This window comes from Haliotis rubra, unplaced genomic scaffold, assembly GCF_003918875.1.
Source record: "Haliotis rubra isolate DU_JTF1 unplaced genomic scaffold, ASM391887v1 Scf543, whole genome shotgun sequence".
In the NCBI taxonomy this organism is placed as follows: Eukaryota; Metazoa; Mollusca; class Gastropoda; order Lepetellida; family Haliotidae; genus Haliotis; species Haliotis rubra.
Window position 1 is genome coordinate 362251 of NW_025767239.1, and position 19355 is coordinate 381605.

At 40.6% G+C, this 19355-nt stretch overlaps 2 protein-coding genes across 3 annotated transcripts in view; one reads left to right on the forward strand and one right to left on the reverse strand.

Moving 5' to 3' along the window:
- Positions 1–19355, forward strand: part of LOC124253534 (ubiquitin carboxyl-terminal hydrolase 32-like) — a 91498-nt gene that overhangs the window by 67805 nt on the left and 4338 nt on the right. The window contains 9 exon segments of the mRNA XM_046687337.1: positions 8923–9124; positions 10343–10557; positions 11523–11706; positions 13222–13315; positions 13708–13828; positions 15444–15635; positions 16491–16722; positions 18101–18234; positions 19175–19267. Of these exon segments, the coding sequence (XP_046543293.1) occupies positions 8923–9124; positions 10343–10557; positions 11523–11706; positions 13222–13315; positions 13708–13828; positions 15444–15635; positions 16491–16722; positions 18101–18234; positions 19175–19267 (1467 nt within the window).
- On the reverse strand, positions 809–4485 carry LOC124253533 (neuropeptide F receptor-like). Of its 2 annotated transcripts, XM_046687336.1 has the most exons (3): positions 4431–4485; positions 4168–4258; positions 809–2598 (listed from the first exon to the last, which is right to left on the reverse strand). In XM_046687336.1, exon 3 carries the CDS (start codon positions 2467–2469, stop codon positions 1126–1128), a length of 1344 nt encoding a protein of 447 aa, XP_046543292.1. In that variant the 5' UTR covers positions 2470–2598; positions 4168–4258; positions 4431–4485; the 3' UTR covers positions 809–1125. The 2 variants fall into 2 exon arrangements, with proteins under 2 accessions (XP_046543292.1, XP_046543291.1); XM_046687335.1 differs by having other exon boundaries at positions 4168–4437.

Below are 19355 nucleotides of genomic sequence, written 5' to 3' on the forward strand. Positions count from 1 at the left end.
TATAGGATCTGGTGGTCAGTTTGAGTGACTTGGTTGATTGTCAGCAGACCCACATTGATTGTTGCTCATAATGTTGATCACTGGATGGTGAAGTTTAGACACGATTATTTACAGGCCGCTGTCGTATAGCTGGTATATCACTGGACGGTGTAGTTTAGACACGATTGTTTACAGGCCATTGTATAGCTGGAATATAGCTGAGCGTATCAAGAAACAATAAACAGCCTCAGGGGAAACAGTATTGTCAGGATGTACAGGATTCATTGGTTATGCCATTCAGTCAGTGAGTGAGTGAGTTTAGTTTTACGACGCACTCAGCAATATTCCAGTTATATGGCAGCAGTCTGTAAATAATTGAGTCTGGACTAGACAATCCAGTGATCAACATCATGAACATCAATCTGTGCAATTGGGAACCAATGGCGTGTCAGCGAGCCTGACCACCCAATCCCGTTAGTCGCCTCTTAAGACAAGCACGGGTTATTGAAGATCAATTCTAACCCGGACCTTCACGGGTACATTCCATTCAATATGAACTACTACAAATACACGTTCACATGATGTGAATGTGCCAAATTGTTTCTTCTATGCACATATTTTATTCATTGTCATTTATACCAACTCAGACCTGTGTAGATGTGCTCAAGACTTTTCAGGTGTAAGGTGCAGTTGGAGATGTAGTGAAAGTATTCAACATGCTGAGGTTGGATTCCCCAAGTGGGTACTTTTTATCGATACAATGTCCCCATCTGTTACAGTGCTAGAATACTGCTAAAAGAGGCGGAAAACAATATTCACTCCAGGAAAGTAAAGTTGTGCTTGTTTATGACATTCCAAAAAAGGAAGCTCACATGTAAAATTAAATGAACACAAATATATATGAGTCATTGAATATTGTGACTGGAAAACTGCCTCAGTGGTACCAGATCTTGTCCATCTATGGAGGAAACAGTACTGGTCACTACAGTCTCCTTTTGACTTGCACTGAATGAGCATCCTAGCTTCTGCCATTCCACGAAAGGAGGGTTTGATGGGAAATTAAGTTAACACAAATACATGACCGTCATTGAATATTGTGGTGTTGAAATTGGATCAAGGGCACCATGTCTTTTCAGACTGATATATCTATGCAGGAACAGTATTTATCACCATCGCCTTCTTTTGGACTTGCACTGAATGAGTTTCCTTGCTTCTGCCCGGGAACTTCTTGTTCATGAATGAGTAGATGATGGGGTTGGCTGCACTGTGGAGGAAGTACGAGTAGAAGAGAAGGTAGTGCAGATTTGGAAGCAGGTCGGGGATGAGGTCGGCTGAGATGAGCAACGGAGGGCAGTAAGAGATAAAGTACACCACCGAAACGATCATCAGGACCTTGGCTGTTTTGATGTGAGCTGTACGCTGACGTCCGTATGTCAGCTGTCTGTTGGGCACGTTGTCTGAGCTACCTTGGAGCTTGTTGGTCTCGTTTGAAGATGTGCTGCGACTGACGCGACAGTTTTCAGTTGATCCAAGACCGGAGTCCCCTTGCCCTGGTCCATCACTGTCGGGGTTGGAAACGTTCGAAGGCAGTTCTTGAGGTGGTTGGACTTGGTGGGAACGGACACGTACAACAAAAATATTCCCAGTTTCATTTTGGGCAGGGATGATTCCAGCGATGTGACGAAGTCGTGTCCACCAGTTCCTTCTGATGATGTGATTTTGACTCCCTTTCTGGATGTCTTCTTGCACTGGGTGAACCTTATTCTTTTTCACACTGTTCCATTTACGGTTCTGTTTAAAGACTTTAATGAAGATGAAAGAATATGTGATGGTCATTACGATGAACACTGTACAGATGATGGTAACAATGGCTTTCCAGTAACCCTGAAGTGATTCTTCAGTTATCAGGATCGTGTTTGGCATGCAGAGTCCAAGATATTGAACTTTACCTGGATTGTCACCCTTTTGGTACACTCCTACTCCAAGCGTAGGTGGCAGCCCAAGAATTATTCCAATTGCTGTTATGGCAACAATGGTCGTCTTGGCCACAGATGTTGACAGTGGACCTTCAGAGGCCATACAAATGAGATAGAACCTGTCAAATCCAATGGCCATGAGAGTCAGAGCAGAAACTGGAACAGTCGCCATCCGAATAAACTCCCACATTTTGCACACAGCGTCAAGTTTGAAGGGGTAGGACCAGTTCTTCACGAGGACTCCAGGCAGGACGGCAATACAGATGACAAGGTCAACAATGGCCAGAAACAGGATGAAGTAGGTCGAGGTGTGTTTGATGAAGCTCCGGGAGAAAACACAGATGACGATGATGTTGCCAACAGTGCCGATAACAAATAGAAGGGAGAGAACTGCTGTGAGGATGTACAAGTCGGGCACATCGTTTTGTCGCATCAAAGCATATAGGTCATCTAAAGTGCCATCGTCTGTAACATCAGTCAAATCATCACTGAAGTTCATCTTGGCCGGCAACATATCCCCTGCTAAACTTTCAGTTGAAGCTCTTCTGTCAAGAAGATTCTTTTCCTTCTTGAAACTTCATTCATAAGTTATAACTTGGGCAAGTTTGACACCAGTTCAACTTTGTATTGTGGACGAAGAGATCTGAAACAAATATTATGTATTTATATTTTTCAACTTCGGATTTGTTGGCTTTACACTAACAGGTTTAATGAGGACAGAATAGATCCCAGAGCCCCATTCCTGAAGCAATCTCAGCGCTATGATTATTGTAAGCCTAAGTCAATGTAAAGGCATTGCAAACATCTTGACACTGATAGCTCTTTGTGAAACACTGCCCTTGTTGTCTGTCACAAGCCTAGTGGTTCGCTCGTTATGCCGAAGACCCGGGTTCGATTCCCCACATGTGTGAAGCCCATTTCTGGTGTACCCCACCATGATGTTGCTGGAACATTGCTAAAACCGGCGTAAAACCATACTCACTCACTGTCACTTAGCTTAACTAAAATGGACGTTGAGTGTATTTCATCGTATTAGAATGACATGGATCCTTGGTCAGTGTATGTGTCTTGGGATTTCACAGCAGAATAATGAAGTGCTGTTTTCGAGTATCCATTGTACCAAATGTTCAGTCTGTTATGTAAATATTCAAGGCAGCATGAGCATTGGACGAAACAATTGGGATAGGTTGTCATCGATGTATCAACCTCACCACCCGATCGCCTCTTACAGTGAGTGAGTGAGTTTAGTTTTACGCTGCACTCAGCAATATTCCAGCTATTTGGCAGCAGTCTGTATATAATCAAGTCTGGACCAGACAATCCAGTGAACAACAGCATAAGCATCGATCTCTGCAATTGGTATATGGTCACATGTGTCGACCAAGTCAGCGAGCCTGACCACCTGACCACCTGACCACCTGACCACCTTACCACCCGATCACATACGTCACCTCTCCCAACAATCATGGGCTGGTGAAGACCAATTCTAGCCCGGATCTTAATGGGTCAGAATGGACATGTAAAACCAGGAGATGTAAAACCAGCTAACCAGGGGTAATCAGGTCTACTTTATTTTTTGCTATCACATCCTGATGGTGTTGATTATGTTATCAACCACTGGTTTGTTGTGACCTGATTTGATTATTTACAGATTGCTGAGATAGTCATGTAACTACATTATTGCTGACTTCAGCATAAACAACATAACTTACCTCATACACTAACATGTTAGTAACAAATTACCTTGTATGTGGTCTCTATAGAATTGGTGACATAAATTATCTCTATACCACACATGGTTAAATAAATGAAATTTCACATCATAGATTTACAATGAATGAGATTTCATATCATAAATTTAATCAATGATACGTTTTTAATCAATGATATGTTTACTTCATGTCCATAGACATTTCAAATCAAATTTGTTAATTATTGCTAGTTTTTTGTTTTTTTTATCAACCCATAGCAGCTGGAATTGGGAAAGGCAGGGGACATGGGCCATTTTGCACATTAGAATAAAAAATGGCCCAATTTTTAAGTTTACTATTGATACAAGGGCAGTGGCCCATTCTAAATTCAGAAAATGGCTAATAATCCTGAAAATGGCCCATTGTCAAAGTTGTCTATCCCAATCCCTGTAGACTAAGCAGTATGAAAACCTACATTTGTAGATGCGATTATCAGGGTTAAAACAGTTCTCTGGACTCACCTGACTTTCTCCATCTTCCACTGGACAGTGAGCATGGCGCCAATGGTGTGCCGCCCAGTACTGATGACTCCGTCAGTGTGGCTCTGTTGCTCTATTGACAGGAGATTTGTCCAATATGAGAAACGCATGTAATTTCCACCATTATTACCAGGGCAGTGAGACGGATTCATTGGAAGAGGGATTGGGCCAGGCAGAAAACAAACAGCCCTGATTAATCTTCATGGTTCTCTTATAAACTGCTACCTAATGAAATACTAACGTACCTCGGCAACCTGGAGAGCTCCTTGACGGCAGATTGAAGTGTACTCCATTTTCAAAGATGGTGCCTACGTCACAGAGGCCAACACGATAAACACAGGGATTGTCTGATTTTTTTGAAAGTGGTTTAGGGAGCAGTTCAAAAGTTTGTTAGATGAAATAAATTGTGGAAAATCTTGAGATATTATTCTGACTTCCAAAACTAGAGCTTGATTGTGAAAATGCTGACACTCTCATGATTTTTAGATCTAAAAAAACCCACACAAGTCATAGTATTAAGTCTACATAAAGTCTGTGAATGGGTACCTCATAAGGATGGAAAAGCCTCATTAACTTGGTGCGCCTAGTAGGCAGCAAGAGTTGTATGATCCCCAGGGAGTTGAGATTAAAAAATATGATGTGCCGTTGTGATGGATATCCAATGAACGAGGAAAAACAAAGCGCCTTTGAGCAGTTGTACTGGATATCGGCACTATACAAATGTTTCTATGTATGCATTTACTTCATCTAGAAGTTTTGTAGACAATCCACACTGGGTATTTAAACCTGCTTGATCTTTTAATCTAAGGATGATGGATTTTGTTTGTAGTTTGATTGTTTTTTTATTGTGATTCTTAAATTTTCAGATGGAAAATAGGATGATGAAAGTTTTATTAAGTTAAACTATAGGCACACGCAAACATTACCGGAGGAGAAACCCCAGAAAAGCATAAAGAATTCATATTTTCTTCCGCCATTGAACTGTTGAACTGCTCCCACTGTGGTGTAGTGAGATTGTTATATATGGAATACAGTTTGTCGATTGATAAGACCGGTCAGAAAATGTTTTATCAGTATTTTGAGAATGGAGTCGGCCATGTGTGCCTGTTATCAGTTGGATATGTGTCATTTGTACAGGGGGCGGTGGGGTAGCCTAGTGCTAAAAGCGCGCGCTCGTCACGCCGAAGACCTGGGTTCGATTCCCCACATGAGTACAATGAGTGAAGCCCATTTCTGGTGTCCCCTGCTGTGATATTGCTGGAATATTGCTAAAAGTAGTGTAAAACTAAACTCACTCACTCACTCGTTTGTACAGATTGTTTTCATCAACGGTTACTTATGGTAGATCTATCAAAAGCCGAAGTGCGATATTTTAATATTTGTTGTATTTATTCCGTGAATAGCCCCAAACAGAAATCAATATGAAATATAAAGAGATTGAAATATTTTTTATTTGCCTGACCATTCTATCTCATTGAATAGAACAAATATAAAGACTAAACTCCCCAAATCATTAAAATCATAGTTACTTTCAACTTTCTAGATAATAGTAATAAAATTTTATTTATACAACCTCTGGGCTCCACCTTCAGTGAAATTATCATTACTGTTAAAATACCAAACAAGGTGGCACTGTGTTTTTACCTAAATTGATCAATATTCAAACAACTCCTTTGCAAAGAAAACAACATATTGTCCTAGGTAAATGTATCCATTTTTTAAAGCAATCTAAGCTAATCCCTTTGCAAGATTCAGTAGCTGCAGAAAACGGAGTGGTCTTGTCTTACTAATGTTAGTAGCTTTTAATGATAGTGAGTGAGCGATGTGGTTTCATGCTGCTTTTAGGAATATTCCCGCAACATCACGGCAACGGACAGCAGAAAAAAATGGGCTCACACATTGTACCCATGTGGAGAATCAAACCCGGGTCTTCGGTGTGACGATTAACCTCTATGCTACCCTACTGTCCCCTTTTAATGATAGAAAATAGGAACTTGTCTCAGTCCCGTGGGTTCAGAGCCATAACTCAGTGGGCCATCTGGCGTTCTTGTGCAGATAGCAGTGTATCAATACTGGTTCTAGGGCCTGACACATGTACACAAGGGTATTAAGTAGGCTCTATAACAGATTAGTTTTGTCTGGTGATAAAGGTGTTTTCTGCAGTGGAAACGATACAAATAATGTGTTTTGCTGCCATTGTAATCCTGTTATTGAAATGTAAAGCCCTCTTTATGTTGTTGCTGATTAGAAATACTTTACATGGAGAATATAAAAGATGTGTATTTTAGCTTTCGGACGTGGTAGCCGTGCCAATTTGCATTTGTCAGAGGGTTACACAAAGTATGTGATCTTGACTACCAGTTGTTCTGGTTCCATATTGTGGAAGTCGCGGTGGCTGATTGGATTACATGGCTGATATTGTATGCTGGCAATTAGGTGTCTCACTCTACCAAAAAAAGTACTAGAATCTGTAATTTACTGAGAATGTGTAATCCCAAATATTACATATGTTACATTTGACCACTTTCTAAATGGCATTGTTCATTCATAAAAGATGAGAGTCTGGGGTTGTTATCTGCCAGTGTTGGGTGTAAGAGGTGAGGTGAGATGAAATTGGGTTTAACGTCGTGCTTGAGAATATTTCGCTCATATGACGACGTGCATGCCAGTGTATGTGTATGCGCGGCTGCTTGTACTATCCGAGACTGAAGCCGGTTTTATAGTGCTAGCCCACTGAGAAACCATGCCTCAGTGAAGCATGAATACCCAACTCAGACACATTATACTGACCCCCAGCCGACCAGTCCTTGTTGTACCCATTAATGCCAAGCGCCAGGCAGGGAACAACAAGTACCATATTTTAACGTCTTTTGGTAAGAATGATATCAAGAAAATAATATAGTCATTTGTAAAAAAGTTTTGGATGAATTATTGAACATGCTGTTTATGACATAAAATGACTGCAAGTCTTTCTTTCTTTGTTCTTCAACAAATCACTTAACTCTATTCTGGTTTTACGACTGCCATAAATCGGACACTTGACCACAGCCATACAAGTACCTCTTTAGTGAATGTTGTAAACGTTTCATTGAGCTGTAAAACTTGGACTCCAATTTGTCTTGGATGTTGCTGAACCATTATCAAAGCTAATATATTCATAAAATTCTCTTTCTGCCTAACAATCTACTTAGCAACACCTAGCAACATGTACATAAAATACCAATCAGTACCATGGCAACAAAAGAACATTTTTGACTGTCTGTATTTGCATCCTAATGCACAGCATTTGTGTTTAGAGTTAGCTCCCCTTGAATAGCCAACCAATCTCACAGACAGCTCCCTGTACACTTACTGATGAATTATATGTAGAACAAGCAAAGATTGTCGTAAAGTTATCTGGTAAATAACAAGTCATAAACATTTTCACAATTCACATTAATGGCATTCCCACAGACTCACACAGTGAGTGAGTGAGTTTAGTTTTTACGCCACACTCAGCAATATTCCGGCTTCATGGTGGTGGTCTGTAAATAATCGAGTCTGGACCAGACAATCCAGTGATCAACTGCACGAGCATCGATCTACGCAATTGGGATACAATGACATATGTCAATCAAGTCAGCAAGCCTGACCACCCGATCCCTGAAGATCAATCCAAACCTGGATCTTCACGGGTACAGACTAAAACAAAATAGATGTGTCACTATACTTGGGATTTGAGGGGAAAGTTTCAATATTCTTCTATAACATATGTTATATTTGGGATTACACTTTCTAAGAAAAGTACAGATTCTAGTACTTTTGTTCGGTCCCATCTGGGATTCGAAGCCCCACTCTCAGTCAGGCACCTAATTGCCAGCCTACAAAGTCAGCCATCTAACCCACTCAGCCACCACAGCTTCCACAAAAATGGAAGTCGGACAACTAGTAATCTAGACCACAGACTTTGTGTACCCCTCTGATAAGTGTAAATTGGCACGGCTCCCACGGCTGAAAGCTATGAATACACAATGCCATTTAGAAAGTGGTCAAATGTAACACATGATATATTTAGGCTTACACTGTCTCAGTAGAGTGCTTGTAATGGCCGATTGGTGGCAGCCATGATGCTAAAAGGTTAAAACAGATTTCACATGCCTTGAAGGAGATTAATAGTCATGATGGTCATGTACTGGGCAAGGATAAAGGCAAACTGATTACCTGTTTGGGTGCAATAGTTGAAATTGTGTTTACATACGATAAGCAGGTTCCATCAACACAGTCATCTATATCTAGCTTCAGTGAGGTTGTCGACTGACTACTAGGGGGTTTCGTTGATTTTGTACATGACATGCAGGGGGTTCACTTACAGTGTACATAACATGGGGGGGGGGGGAGATTCACATTGTACATGCTTCTCCATAAAAATACTCACACCCCACTCCCCTAGCCATATATCATGAACATCATAAGTTCTATAAATCTGCTCTCTAATTGACTTAGTTCAACTCCTTATTATTCATTTCATTTGTGAGTCATATTTGACGAAAGACTGTTCTGACGTGACCTGTCCTGGGATGCCCTAATGTCTTTGTGTGGCAGTAAGGGACACTGAGATCTGACTGCAATATGTGAAGCAGTTCCTTGGTGACTCCAATCTTCAAGTGGTTGGCATCATTCCCTAAGCTGCTTAAAGACATCTCTCTCATCAAGATGGAATATTTCATGTTTGGTAACATTCTCATATCTTATTTGTAGACATTACCACAGGACAATCAGAAAATCCGGACATTACTTGGAGGAACGCTGTATGCCTACGAGTTACCACCGACACCTGAAATTGAACCTCTGTCTGCAGAGGAAGAACAGGCTCTTTCCAAATCCACAAACACCACCACCACCATCAGCACAACCAAAGAGAGCATCGGACTCAGTGAAATACAGAGAGGATTAACATCAAGTAGGTCACTGGTCTGATTGATACCTCTGGATTCAGAGTTGTAATCTTGTATTGTTTCTCCGTTGTGTATTGGGGTTTATTTCACTTTGTTTAGGTGGTATTTTTCCTGAAACTGCTTGTGATCAAAATAACATTATAGCTAAAACACATGGAATTATCATGAAACGGCCCTCCTATTATCAGAAATTTGCGGACCGCTGCAAATGATATTGGACCGCTCAACCTTAACGACGTGCCACTATCAGTTCTGTTGTCAAGTGACGTCATAGTGGGTGCGACGGTTCATTCGACTTTGGCTTTGGACTGGCAGATATTCTGGGGCAAACAAGTCAAAGCAACCCGAATTCCCGCTTTAAATAGCAGTAATATTGGCTTTCCTGCTGGTGCTAACCTTAACAATTGCACTATTAACGTTGTTGTTGGACCAAATCCGAACACTGACAACTGACGTTGTGTCTGACATAGTTTGACATGTTGCAGGTCATGGTCTTGTCAAAGGCCAAGGTTGAATATCGTCACGTTCTGTCGTGACATCACTTGAATTGTTCGATGACGTAATTGCATTCGGTCAGTCAATCAGTTTAGGAGAAGGGGCCTTGTGATCCATGAGGTCTGCATTATTTGAGAAATGTTTGCCCAAAAATATGAAATTTGTTAAAAGGTAAGCAGAGGTAGATCTATTCTTACTAATTTGAAATAGGCTTTTTTTTTTAATCTGACAATTGTCGCTGTTGACTTTTGTAAAGACTTAATGTATAGGTAATGCTGATGTATTCAGAATATTATTTCACTTTTGTAGTTTATCTTTCTTATCCATCAAAAATATTGTCTTTGTTCAAATAAACATACTTTTTAACTATTTTTTATTCTATATGATTATAATTTGTTTTCTGATTTTAAAGTTTGAACCCGATGGTCACGTCTGAAACTGAAAAATGAAACAAGTGTAACCTGAAGAAATGTGTATTCTCCTTATAGAACATTCCTAGTGTATTGTTCATGATCATGGGGGAGAGGGAGTAGCCTAGTTGTTAAAGTGTTCGCTCGCCACACCAAAGATCTGGGTTTGATTCCCCACATGGGTACAATGTGTGAAGATCATTTCTGGTGTCCCCCTCCGTGATATTACTGAAATATTGTGAAAAGCAGCTTAAAACTAAACTCACTCACTCACTCCATGATCATGATCAAATAAGGAAGTAAATATTCTCCTTGTAGAACGCCAGCCACAGAATTCTTCATCCGTCAATGGCAACCTGCCAAATGGTCAACCACCGCAGCTTGAAGTGTCACCAGCCCACCGATCAGAAACTGACTCCCCAGGTGCTCACTCCCGCAGTCCCAGCAGCACCAGCAACATCACCGACAGCATGATCAAATCAGGGGTCGACACCCTCTTCAATGGCTTTGTTATTGGAGTACACAGGAAAATGGTGAGTGGAATAGAAACAATTAGTCTGTTGTTGTTTTTCGCATCATATATTATTATTTTTATGGGATTTTAGATCTCAGGTATTATTTACTCACCTCACCTGGCTTCAAGGCTAACTGTCATGTATGTCTTTTTGGGTGGAGACCCATGGAAATTCGGGGTAAGCATGCATAGTTTCCCAGCAAGATATGCTTGTGGATGGGCTTTTTCAGGCATGATAACAGGCATTTTAATTGCATGTCTTGATGCTCATGATGTCAATCACTGGATTCTCTGGTCTAGGGTCAGTTATTAACAGAACAGCTTCATATGGCAGGAATATTCCTGAGTGAGGTGTTAAACTACATACTGTTTCGGTGGCCCAGATGTGTTGTCAAATCTCACATCACCTTGATGCTGATTACTGGTTTGATGGCAACTCTCCAAAGCTATTGAGATTCACGATGTCAGTAACTGCATATCCTGAATCACTTCCGGCTTTTCTCCACATTAATCTAACTCACCAATAGATCTGCCATTCTTTCAGTGAGGTGAAGAAATATATTCATATATTTGATTTGTTACTCATTGTAATGAAATAAAATGGTTTTGTTAGCATGAAAAACAAACACTGTCATTAAGTTAATACAAGTCTACTCCTGCTCACGACCTTATAGTCCAGACATCCCGCTTCCAAGCTGCGCAAACCTATTCACTGCGCATGCACCATGGGCGCAAGCAGTGCAGCTCAGCACAGCTGTTGACACCACATTTCACCCCAGCCGGGATGAATTTAGTGAATCGTTTGAACTCCGATTTCGCGGGGGGTTTTCCATTGCGTTATTTTTCAAGTTGAATTTGCATTTTTGATCATTTGTTACTGTAATTCCATACCGTAAGGTATCAGAATCTGCAAAGTTGTGTTTTACGTTGCATGTGACCTTTAAGTTAATAACAAGTCTAACATGCCCTTTCCCTTTTTTTCAGATATTGATGGATGTATATTTCTTATCATCTCAAAAAACTCGACCAAGTTTGTTTGGGACACCAATAATTATTCCATGTGTTGAGAAAACAACAAACCAGGATCTCTACAAATTTGTGTGGACACAAGTCGCTCGATTGGTCAGTCCGCTCCCTCCTTCAGAGGCCAAAGCAGCCAATCACGCGCAAGCCTCCAAGATTGGTAAGTCACTGCTATTATGCATTATAACCATTTGAAACTATACTATACTCTTTGCTTTATACATCATTGCCATAAATGATTTTGTTCATCACTAATCAAAAGGTTTTTAGATCTTCAAAAGAAGTCTTCTTTACTGTCAGCTATCCATAATCAGTTGTACCTATAATAGTCTCTCACTGCCCAATGCTCCTGTGCACCAGAAACAAAATCCTGAGTATTTGTAGCAGATGTTTTTGTTGTGTCACTCTGTAGTTACCTTACGTTTTTTATTACAGTTACTGCTACAGTCCGTTTGGCTCAAAATCGGATCGATGAATTACAATCTAACTCGAAAACTAATAAACATATAATACTCAATGACATGCTGATCATAATCAAAACATCAGATTAACTCTTTGAGTTTTTGCAGAATTTATGCCCTAAAAATAAAAAAGTTGTTTAACAAATTATCATTAAAATATTTACACAGTTCACAATTTGTTACAAGGGAGGAGTGCAAAGAGAGGAGCATATATCCTGTCGTAATTATAATCATAATCATAATCATACTCTTCATCAGCACTAGTCTGCACTAGCTAGATAATTCTTAAGTTGACAGTGTTGTTTAAATACAGAAAGAAATCTACTATTAGGGGCAAAGAAAGGAAAATTTCATTTCAGTTTCAACAAGCCTGTATACTGAACATCATTCTCAGACAGTATTAAACACTATTATGCACAAGTTGTGTAACATAGAGTGAAGAAATACAGCTTTGAGATAGAAAATCAAACTGGCCAGTTGAGCTACATAGAGTATATTTTCGTTAGCCAGAGAGAAATGGAAGTAGCCACGGGCAGCTGGACAAGCACCTATTTTGTCATTAAGTATGGTAAAGACTAGAATCAAACTTGCTAGTTCTGCCAACTGGGCCTGAGCCTCGTTCCCCTTTAAAACAACTTCTTTGAGAGGCATTTAGAAGAGCAGTAAGAGCCTCCCCATTGACATTAGAAACATTCAAGATGTTGCCACTTTCCAGAAACATCTTAAGACATATATGTTCACGAGAGATGCGTTGGAATAGACTCCAGTCAATGTAGAACTCCTAGAAGCGCTTTTGAGCAGTGATCACTGGATACTAGCGCTATATAAATCCAATCTTATTATTATTATTATTATTAAGGAAGGATAACAATATATGGATGAACAACTTGTTTATTACAGTGAGGGCAACATTTCGGTGTAGGTTCTAACACTGTTATCAAGTAAGTCAGTGTGATGACTTGCTCTCATCACTCTCACTGTAATAAAGAAGTTGTTCCTCCATATATGGTCATCCTGCCCTTTAAACCAGTTATCTATGTATGTCTATGATAAGGATGAACCCTGGAGGGTAGTGCAGTATTCTTAAGGTCTACGTTCCTTGTCTGAATACCTCAAGTTAAGGTTTTTAAATTAAACTTGACACATATACATGTTGTTACCTTTGATTTTTGTCAAATGTAATTGGCTTTATGTTTTCATTGACAGTGATGACAGTCTTTGTTATGAATACCCCTTCACACTGAAGGTCGTTCAGAAGGACGGGTTTACATGTGCCAAATGCCCATGGTATAGGTAAGTTTTCTACATATGTCACATTATTTACTCTATGATGATGATGATGATGACAGTGATAATGTTTTATGATGATGACTTGCTATGATTATGGTGATAGTGATATTTATTTGACATCTGTACTATATCCACACATGCTCAATCACCCAAACATTACCACAGTCTGCACAGGCAAAATCAAGTCACGAAATTTCTCAAGTTAACTATTGAATAATCGTGACAAACACTGCTGTGTGTCCCAGAATACCTATCACTGCCAAGTTCTCAAAAGAATACGTTTAGTCACATCAGTCATGATATACTAGTGTCTGCACAACTGCTGTTGCTTTTTAAGGAAAAGTCACTTCTTAAAGAAATCCATCACTAAGAATGTATATGTACATTTGTTCCAGATTCTGCCGAGGTTGCAAGGTGGATTGTAATGCTAATTTATTTAACTTTGGTGGATCGTTCCTGGCAATAGACTGGGAGCCCACGGCGCTGCATCTCCGCTACCAGACAACTCAGGAAAGGGTGAGTAGTGGACCTGTAGAGAGACTGGCATTCTTGCAGGCCAGGTCGGGCTCGCTATCTTGATTGACACATGTCAACTTATCCCAAGTGCTTAGATTGATGCTCGTGCTCTTGATCACTGGATTGTCTGGTCCAGATTCAATTATTTACAGACTGCCACCATGTAGCCGGACTATTGCTGAGTGTGGCGTAAAACTAAACTCACTCACTCACTGTGTGAGTCTGTGGGAATGCCATTAATGTGAATTGTTAAAATGTTTATGACTTGTTATTTACCAGATAAATTTACGACAATCTTGTTCTACATATAATTCATCAGTAAGTGTGACTCCTGCCATATAGCTGGGATATTGCTGAGTGCGGCTTTAAACAACAAACAAACAAAACAAACTTATGGAAAACAATTCATCCTTGATCTTCCACTGTATCATGTCTCCATTGTATTACAATATATACACTAGCCTTGAATCGGGGCAGCATGGTAGCAAAATAAACATCAAGTCAGGTTACTCCATTCTTTCATGATTGAAACAAGTGGTATTATCCCCAGTGGACAATAATGGAGTTGTACATTCCAACATCAACATGTCGCAAAAGGATTTCCCTTAAAGTCAAAGTATTCAGGAAGGTGGTCAAGTGGGTAAAGCATTCGCTCGTCACATCAAAGGTTAGGTTTATTCCTCTACAAAAAAGGGGCGGTGGGGTAGCCTAGTGGCTAAAGCGTTGGCTTGTCACGCTGAAGACCCGGGTTCGAATCTCCACATGGGTACAATGTGTGAAGCCCATTTCTGGTGTCCCCCGCCGTGATGTTGCTGGAAAATTGCTAAAAGCGGCGTAAAACCAAACTCAGTCAGTCAGTTAGTCCTCTACAAAAAAAAAACTAGCCACCCAGTCTAAGTAAACTTAGGCTCAGTATTATTCGTTACACTGCTATACTGAGTCTAACAAAACCTTGTGGAAGGTCGCGTCAGATAACCTTTTCAATTGACCAATCAGAACACAGCTTACCAAATCGCGAAAGTTGACATTCGCACATACCTTTTGAACTTTTACCTCCAAAAAGTTTGTACCGAGCGATTCCGAATGCTATTTTCCGTACGATCGGTTCCTAGTGAGGCACGCCACATCAGTGAGTAAACAGTCGCTGAAAATAGCGTTTAGTCAGTATTCAAGCATGTCAGCTTGCTGAAATATTAGCTATGATAGCCATGTCACCAGAAACCCCAAAGAGTATATACTGCAGGGCAAATATCTGTGTTTTATGCAATTTTCATTTGTTGGGAGATCAGTGTTGGCGAACGGGGAAGAGAAAATCCATTTTGTAAGTCCCACCGAACCCTAGAAAGTAGCTGTTGTCTGATTGGTTAAATCCGTTCGGCCGTCTCACGTTTGATTGGGCGGTCATAGGTCGCTCAAAGGTTACCTGACGCGACCTTCCACAAGGTTTTGTTAGACCCAGTATAGCAGTGTAACGAATAATACTGAGTCTAAGTTTACTTAGACTGACTAGCCACCTAAAAAAACATATCTGGGAGTTACTGATATGTGAGGAGTTACTATTCAAGTTGACAACTTATATCATTTTTATATTCCATGTTGTCATCTGTACTTTCAGTTTTTTGAGGAGCATGCAAGTGTTGAAGAGAGTCGCCGGAAGCAGACGGAACCGATTGACCTGGACACTTGTCTGCAGGCCTTCACCAAAGAGGAGGATCTCGGGGAGGAGGAGCTGTACTATTGTTCCAAGTGCAAGAAACACTGTCTGGCTTCCAAGAAGTTGGACATCTGGAGGCTGCCTCCCATACTGGTAGGTTGCCAGACAACACATACTCATGGTTTCAGGAAGCCCATTTCTGGTGTCCCCCGCCATGATGTTGCTGGAATATTGCTAAAAGCGGCGTAAAACCAAACTCAGTCAGTCAGTCATGGTTTCAGGTTGACCTGGAGGTGGAAATTGCAAATTGCTGTACAGAGTTGCTTCCCATGGCTTATGCTGATTGTCTTGGGTTTGCGCCATTTATGATCCTTTCAAATGGTGTGTTACCTGTGAAGAATTGGTCTTCAGCAACCCATGCTTGTCATAAGGGGCAACTAACAGGATTTGGTGGTATCACTGACTCGGTTGATACATGTCATCATGGTGGGGCTGGGCATGTTCAGTTGAGATAAAACAAGTCACAGTATGCAGCCCTAGGTACGGCTTCTGTTGATGTCAGAGTACGTATTAGAGTGATGACATCCATATCTTGTCAGCTTACTAACAGGCTTAGCAACAGATCAGAAAATCTGTGGTTAGATTCCTAGCACAGGGTTTGGAAATCTTGTGTCTGCTACAGTGGCATGGATATGTGGTCCAGAAGCCTAGTGAAGGGCTGCAGTTTGCCTGGAAAATTACCTCCCTTAGCAGTACCAGGATGCGTTTGGGGTTGTCTCAATCAATATTCTTGATCATCATGATTTTTGTGGCAGATCAGCTCTGGTTTGTGTCAATTCAAATATTCTGTCTGACATGCTTTTATGTAACTGAAGTACACTTATACAAGGTGTTATTCACAACTAGCAAGCAAACACCAATATACCATGTTCTGTTGGTTTGATACCCCCTCCAGTTCATATATTCTTTCTAGAATTGAAGTTCTGAAATATATTTGTCTGTTTACAGATCATTAACCTGAAAAGATTCCAGTTTCTTAACGGGCGGTGGGTGAAATCTCACAAAATTGTGAAGTTCCCGTCTCGGAACTTTGATCCTAGTCACTACCTTGCACCGAGAACACCAAAGAGAGCCAACATCAAGGAACTGGAGGAGGGGCCGAACACCACAAAGGAAAGCAGCGAGTCTAGCGTAACACAACATTCCAAAACACCAAACGGTTCCGCTGGACACCCAACAGGTACACCTTCCTCCCGTTCACTTATCATATTCTCTACAGCCACTGATGGAGGGGTGGTGGGGTAGCCTAGTGGTTGAGTCACGTTGATTCCCCGGGTTTGATTCCCCATGTGGGTACAATGTGTGAAGCCCATTTCTGGTGTCCCCTGCAGTGATATTGCTCGAATATTGCTAAAAGCGTCGTAAAACTAAAGTCACTCTAATGGGATGGATGGGCAGAGGGGTAGCCTAGTGGTTAAAGCATTCGCTCATCACACCAAAGACATGGGTTCAATTCCCCACATGGGTACAATATGTAAAGCCTATTCTGGTGTCACCCACCATGAGGGAATATTTTAGTATTAAACTATGCTCACTCACTCTGCCAAGATGGCCATGTGATATTTGTTCTATGCCATCCCCATCTTTGGTAGATACTGTATGTCAGGGACACTTGCCCTTAAGACTTGCTCCTCAGCATCTTAAACTAGTGATAAGAAGCTGCCAAATGGATCAGGCTTATAATTTACAAAGCGATATTAGTGCGGAGGAGACCATAACTCCCATACGTTAACTGGATCCAAACCGGCACTAAGGCTTGTTTGTACAATGGAACCTCTTCAGTCAGGCTGGGTAACTTAGTTGTCAGTCGGTACATTGTAACACGACAACATGGATCATTGAACTGTTTAGAGGCATTCTAGAAGTTGTAAGCATTTCGGTATAGATACTTATGCCGTTTTCAAGCATGATCATGTTTGAAAACGGTATAAGTATCTATACCGAAACATCGCTATTGTACAATAAAGAAACTGATTGTCCATAAAGACTTGTCATTCCCAACATGGATCATTGCCCGGAGTATCAGTCACTTGTCTATACTCAAGTTGTTCCAGAACACCATCATCTAGCTGGAATATTGCTGGGTGTGGGGTTACTTAACTAACAAACCCAAAGTGGAGTCTTGTGGTACATGAAGTATGGCAGTACCTTCAGTAAAAATAATAATAACAATGCATTTATAACGCGAGCCTGCTTTCCAGCTTACAGCTGTTCAACGGCGCTAAACAAATCTAGGTTAGAGAGACTCCAGAGAAAAGGAAGGTTTCCAAGTGAGTTCGGAAGGATGAGACGTTGTCGATGCAACAGAGTTTAAGGGGAATAGAGTTCCAAAGAACTGGGGCTGTCACTGAGAAGGCGTCACTGCCAATTCTGGTTTTGGTCACAGGAATACGCAACAAACGACTTCTTTCAGATCTGAGAGATCTTGAAGGTTGATACTCGTTGACAAGTTCTTTCATGTAGATGGGAAAGTCATCCTCATATAAAGTTCTGTGTGTTAGTAAGAGGTACTGGTTAGTACTGGTGGTTTGATGTATCTGGTGGTTTGTTGTGGTCAGATTGTGGTGATACTGCTGTGGATGGTGGAGAGAAGAAATGCACAGCTCTAGCTCGGTGTGGCTCCCCAGGAACAACCACAGACTACACCATAGAAGACTACTCAGACGTGAAATATGATCTCTGCTCCATGTCTGTAAGTACAACTTCATCCACTCCCAACACAATCACATGGGCTCTGGTCTCACATGAGAAATGAATGTATTGATTATTTTAGGCACTTTTACTAATTACTAAGATATGCTTGTATGAATGCTCTTGTCACTTATACTGAGAACTTAAAAAATTCTGTCTTAAACATTCCCTCTGGATTATGGTTGCCTTCTCCCTGTGGGTATCACAGTGACATACAGAAATGGAAATGAACATTTTAACTAAGTCGTAGCTATGCCTAAAGAGTTACATAGTCATCTCCCTTAGCTGTGACATCACAGCATTGTTGTTTGAAAACCCTTGATAAATTTTTTGTTTGGACCACATACAAGACGTGTTTCAGAAGTGGAAGTAATTTCAATTTCTTCTTCAAAACTCATTCAAGTTTTGTTACGATCTTCAATCTAGCTGGTCAGTAGTGTCGCATTGGTCACTTGTGGACAATCATATTCATTTTTGATTGACATTTGTTGTATGTGATTCACCTTATCAGACTTTATTGGTTTTCCCGCCAAAATTATCATGTCTCAGACCAAGTGTCTGGTTGAGGGATCAGGATGTTAACCTGACACAGTATCAGTGGAGATGTTTTCTAGTTATCACACAGGGAAGTATTGTATACAGAATCTGAAACAAAAATATCAAATACAGTCTAGATTACTGCAATTTGCTGAAAAAGAGGAAAATGTCTTGGCTTTTTTCATTTTGTCTTATTCAATAAAATAACATTTTTTTGTGTAAAATATATTCATTTCAGAGACTAGAAGTTAGTGTGTATAGGAGTAAAAGATCTAATTAGATCTTATTGTGATGAGATTATGATATGACTAACATAGATCAGAGAAGTGTAAACTCTTCATGTAATCTGTGGATAGATTGCCAGCTTGTATCGAGGTGACGATCATGCTCTGTGTTTCTTGCAGTGTCACACGGGGATCTTGGGTGGAGGACATTATGTAGCGTATGCCAAGAACCCTAACAATCGCTGGTACTGCTACAATGACAGTAGTTGTAAGGTAAGTTGTGTGGAGGACATTATGTAGGGTACACCAAGAACCCTAACAATCGCTGGTACTGCTACAATGACAGTAGTTGTAAGGTAAG

What these genes read in the sequence shown, in the direction of transcription:
- LOC124253533 (XM_046687336.1), bottom strand. Translation starts at nt 2,469, where the DNA reads ATGTTGCCGGCCAAGATGAACTTCAGTGATGATTTGACTGATGTTACA.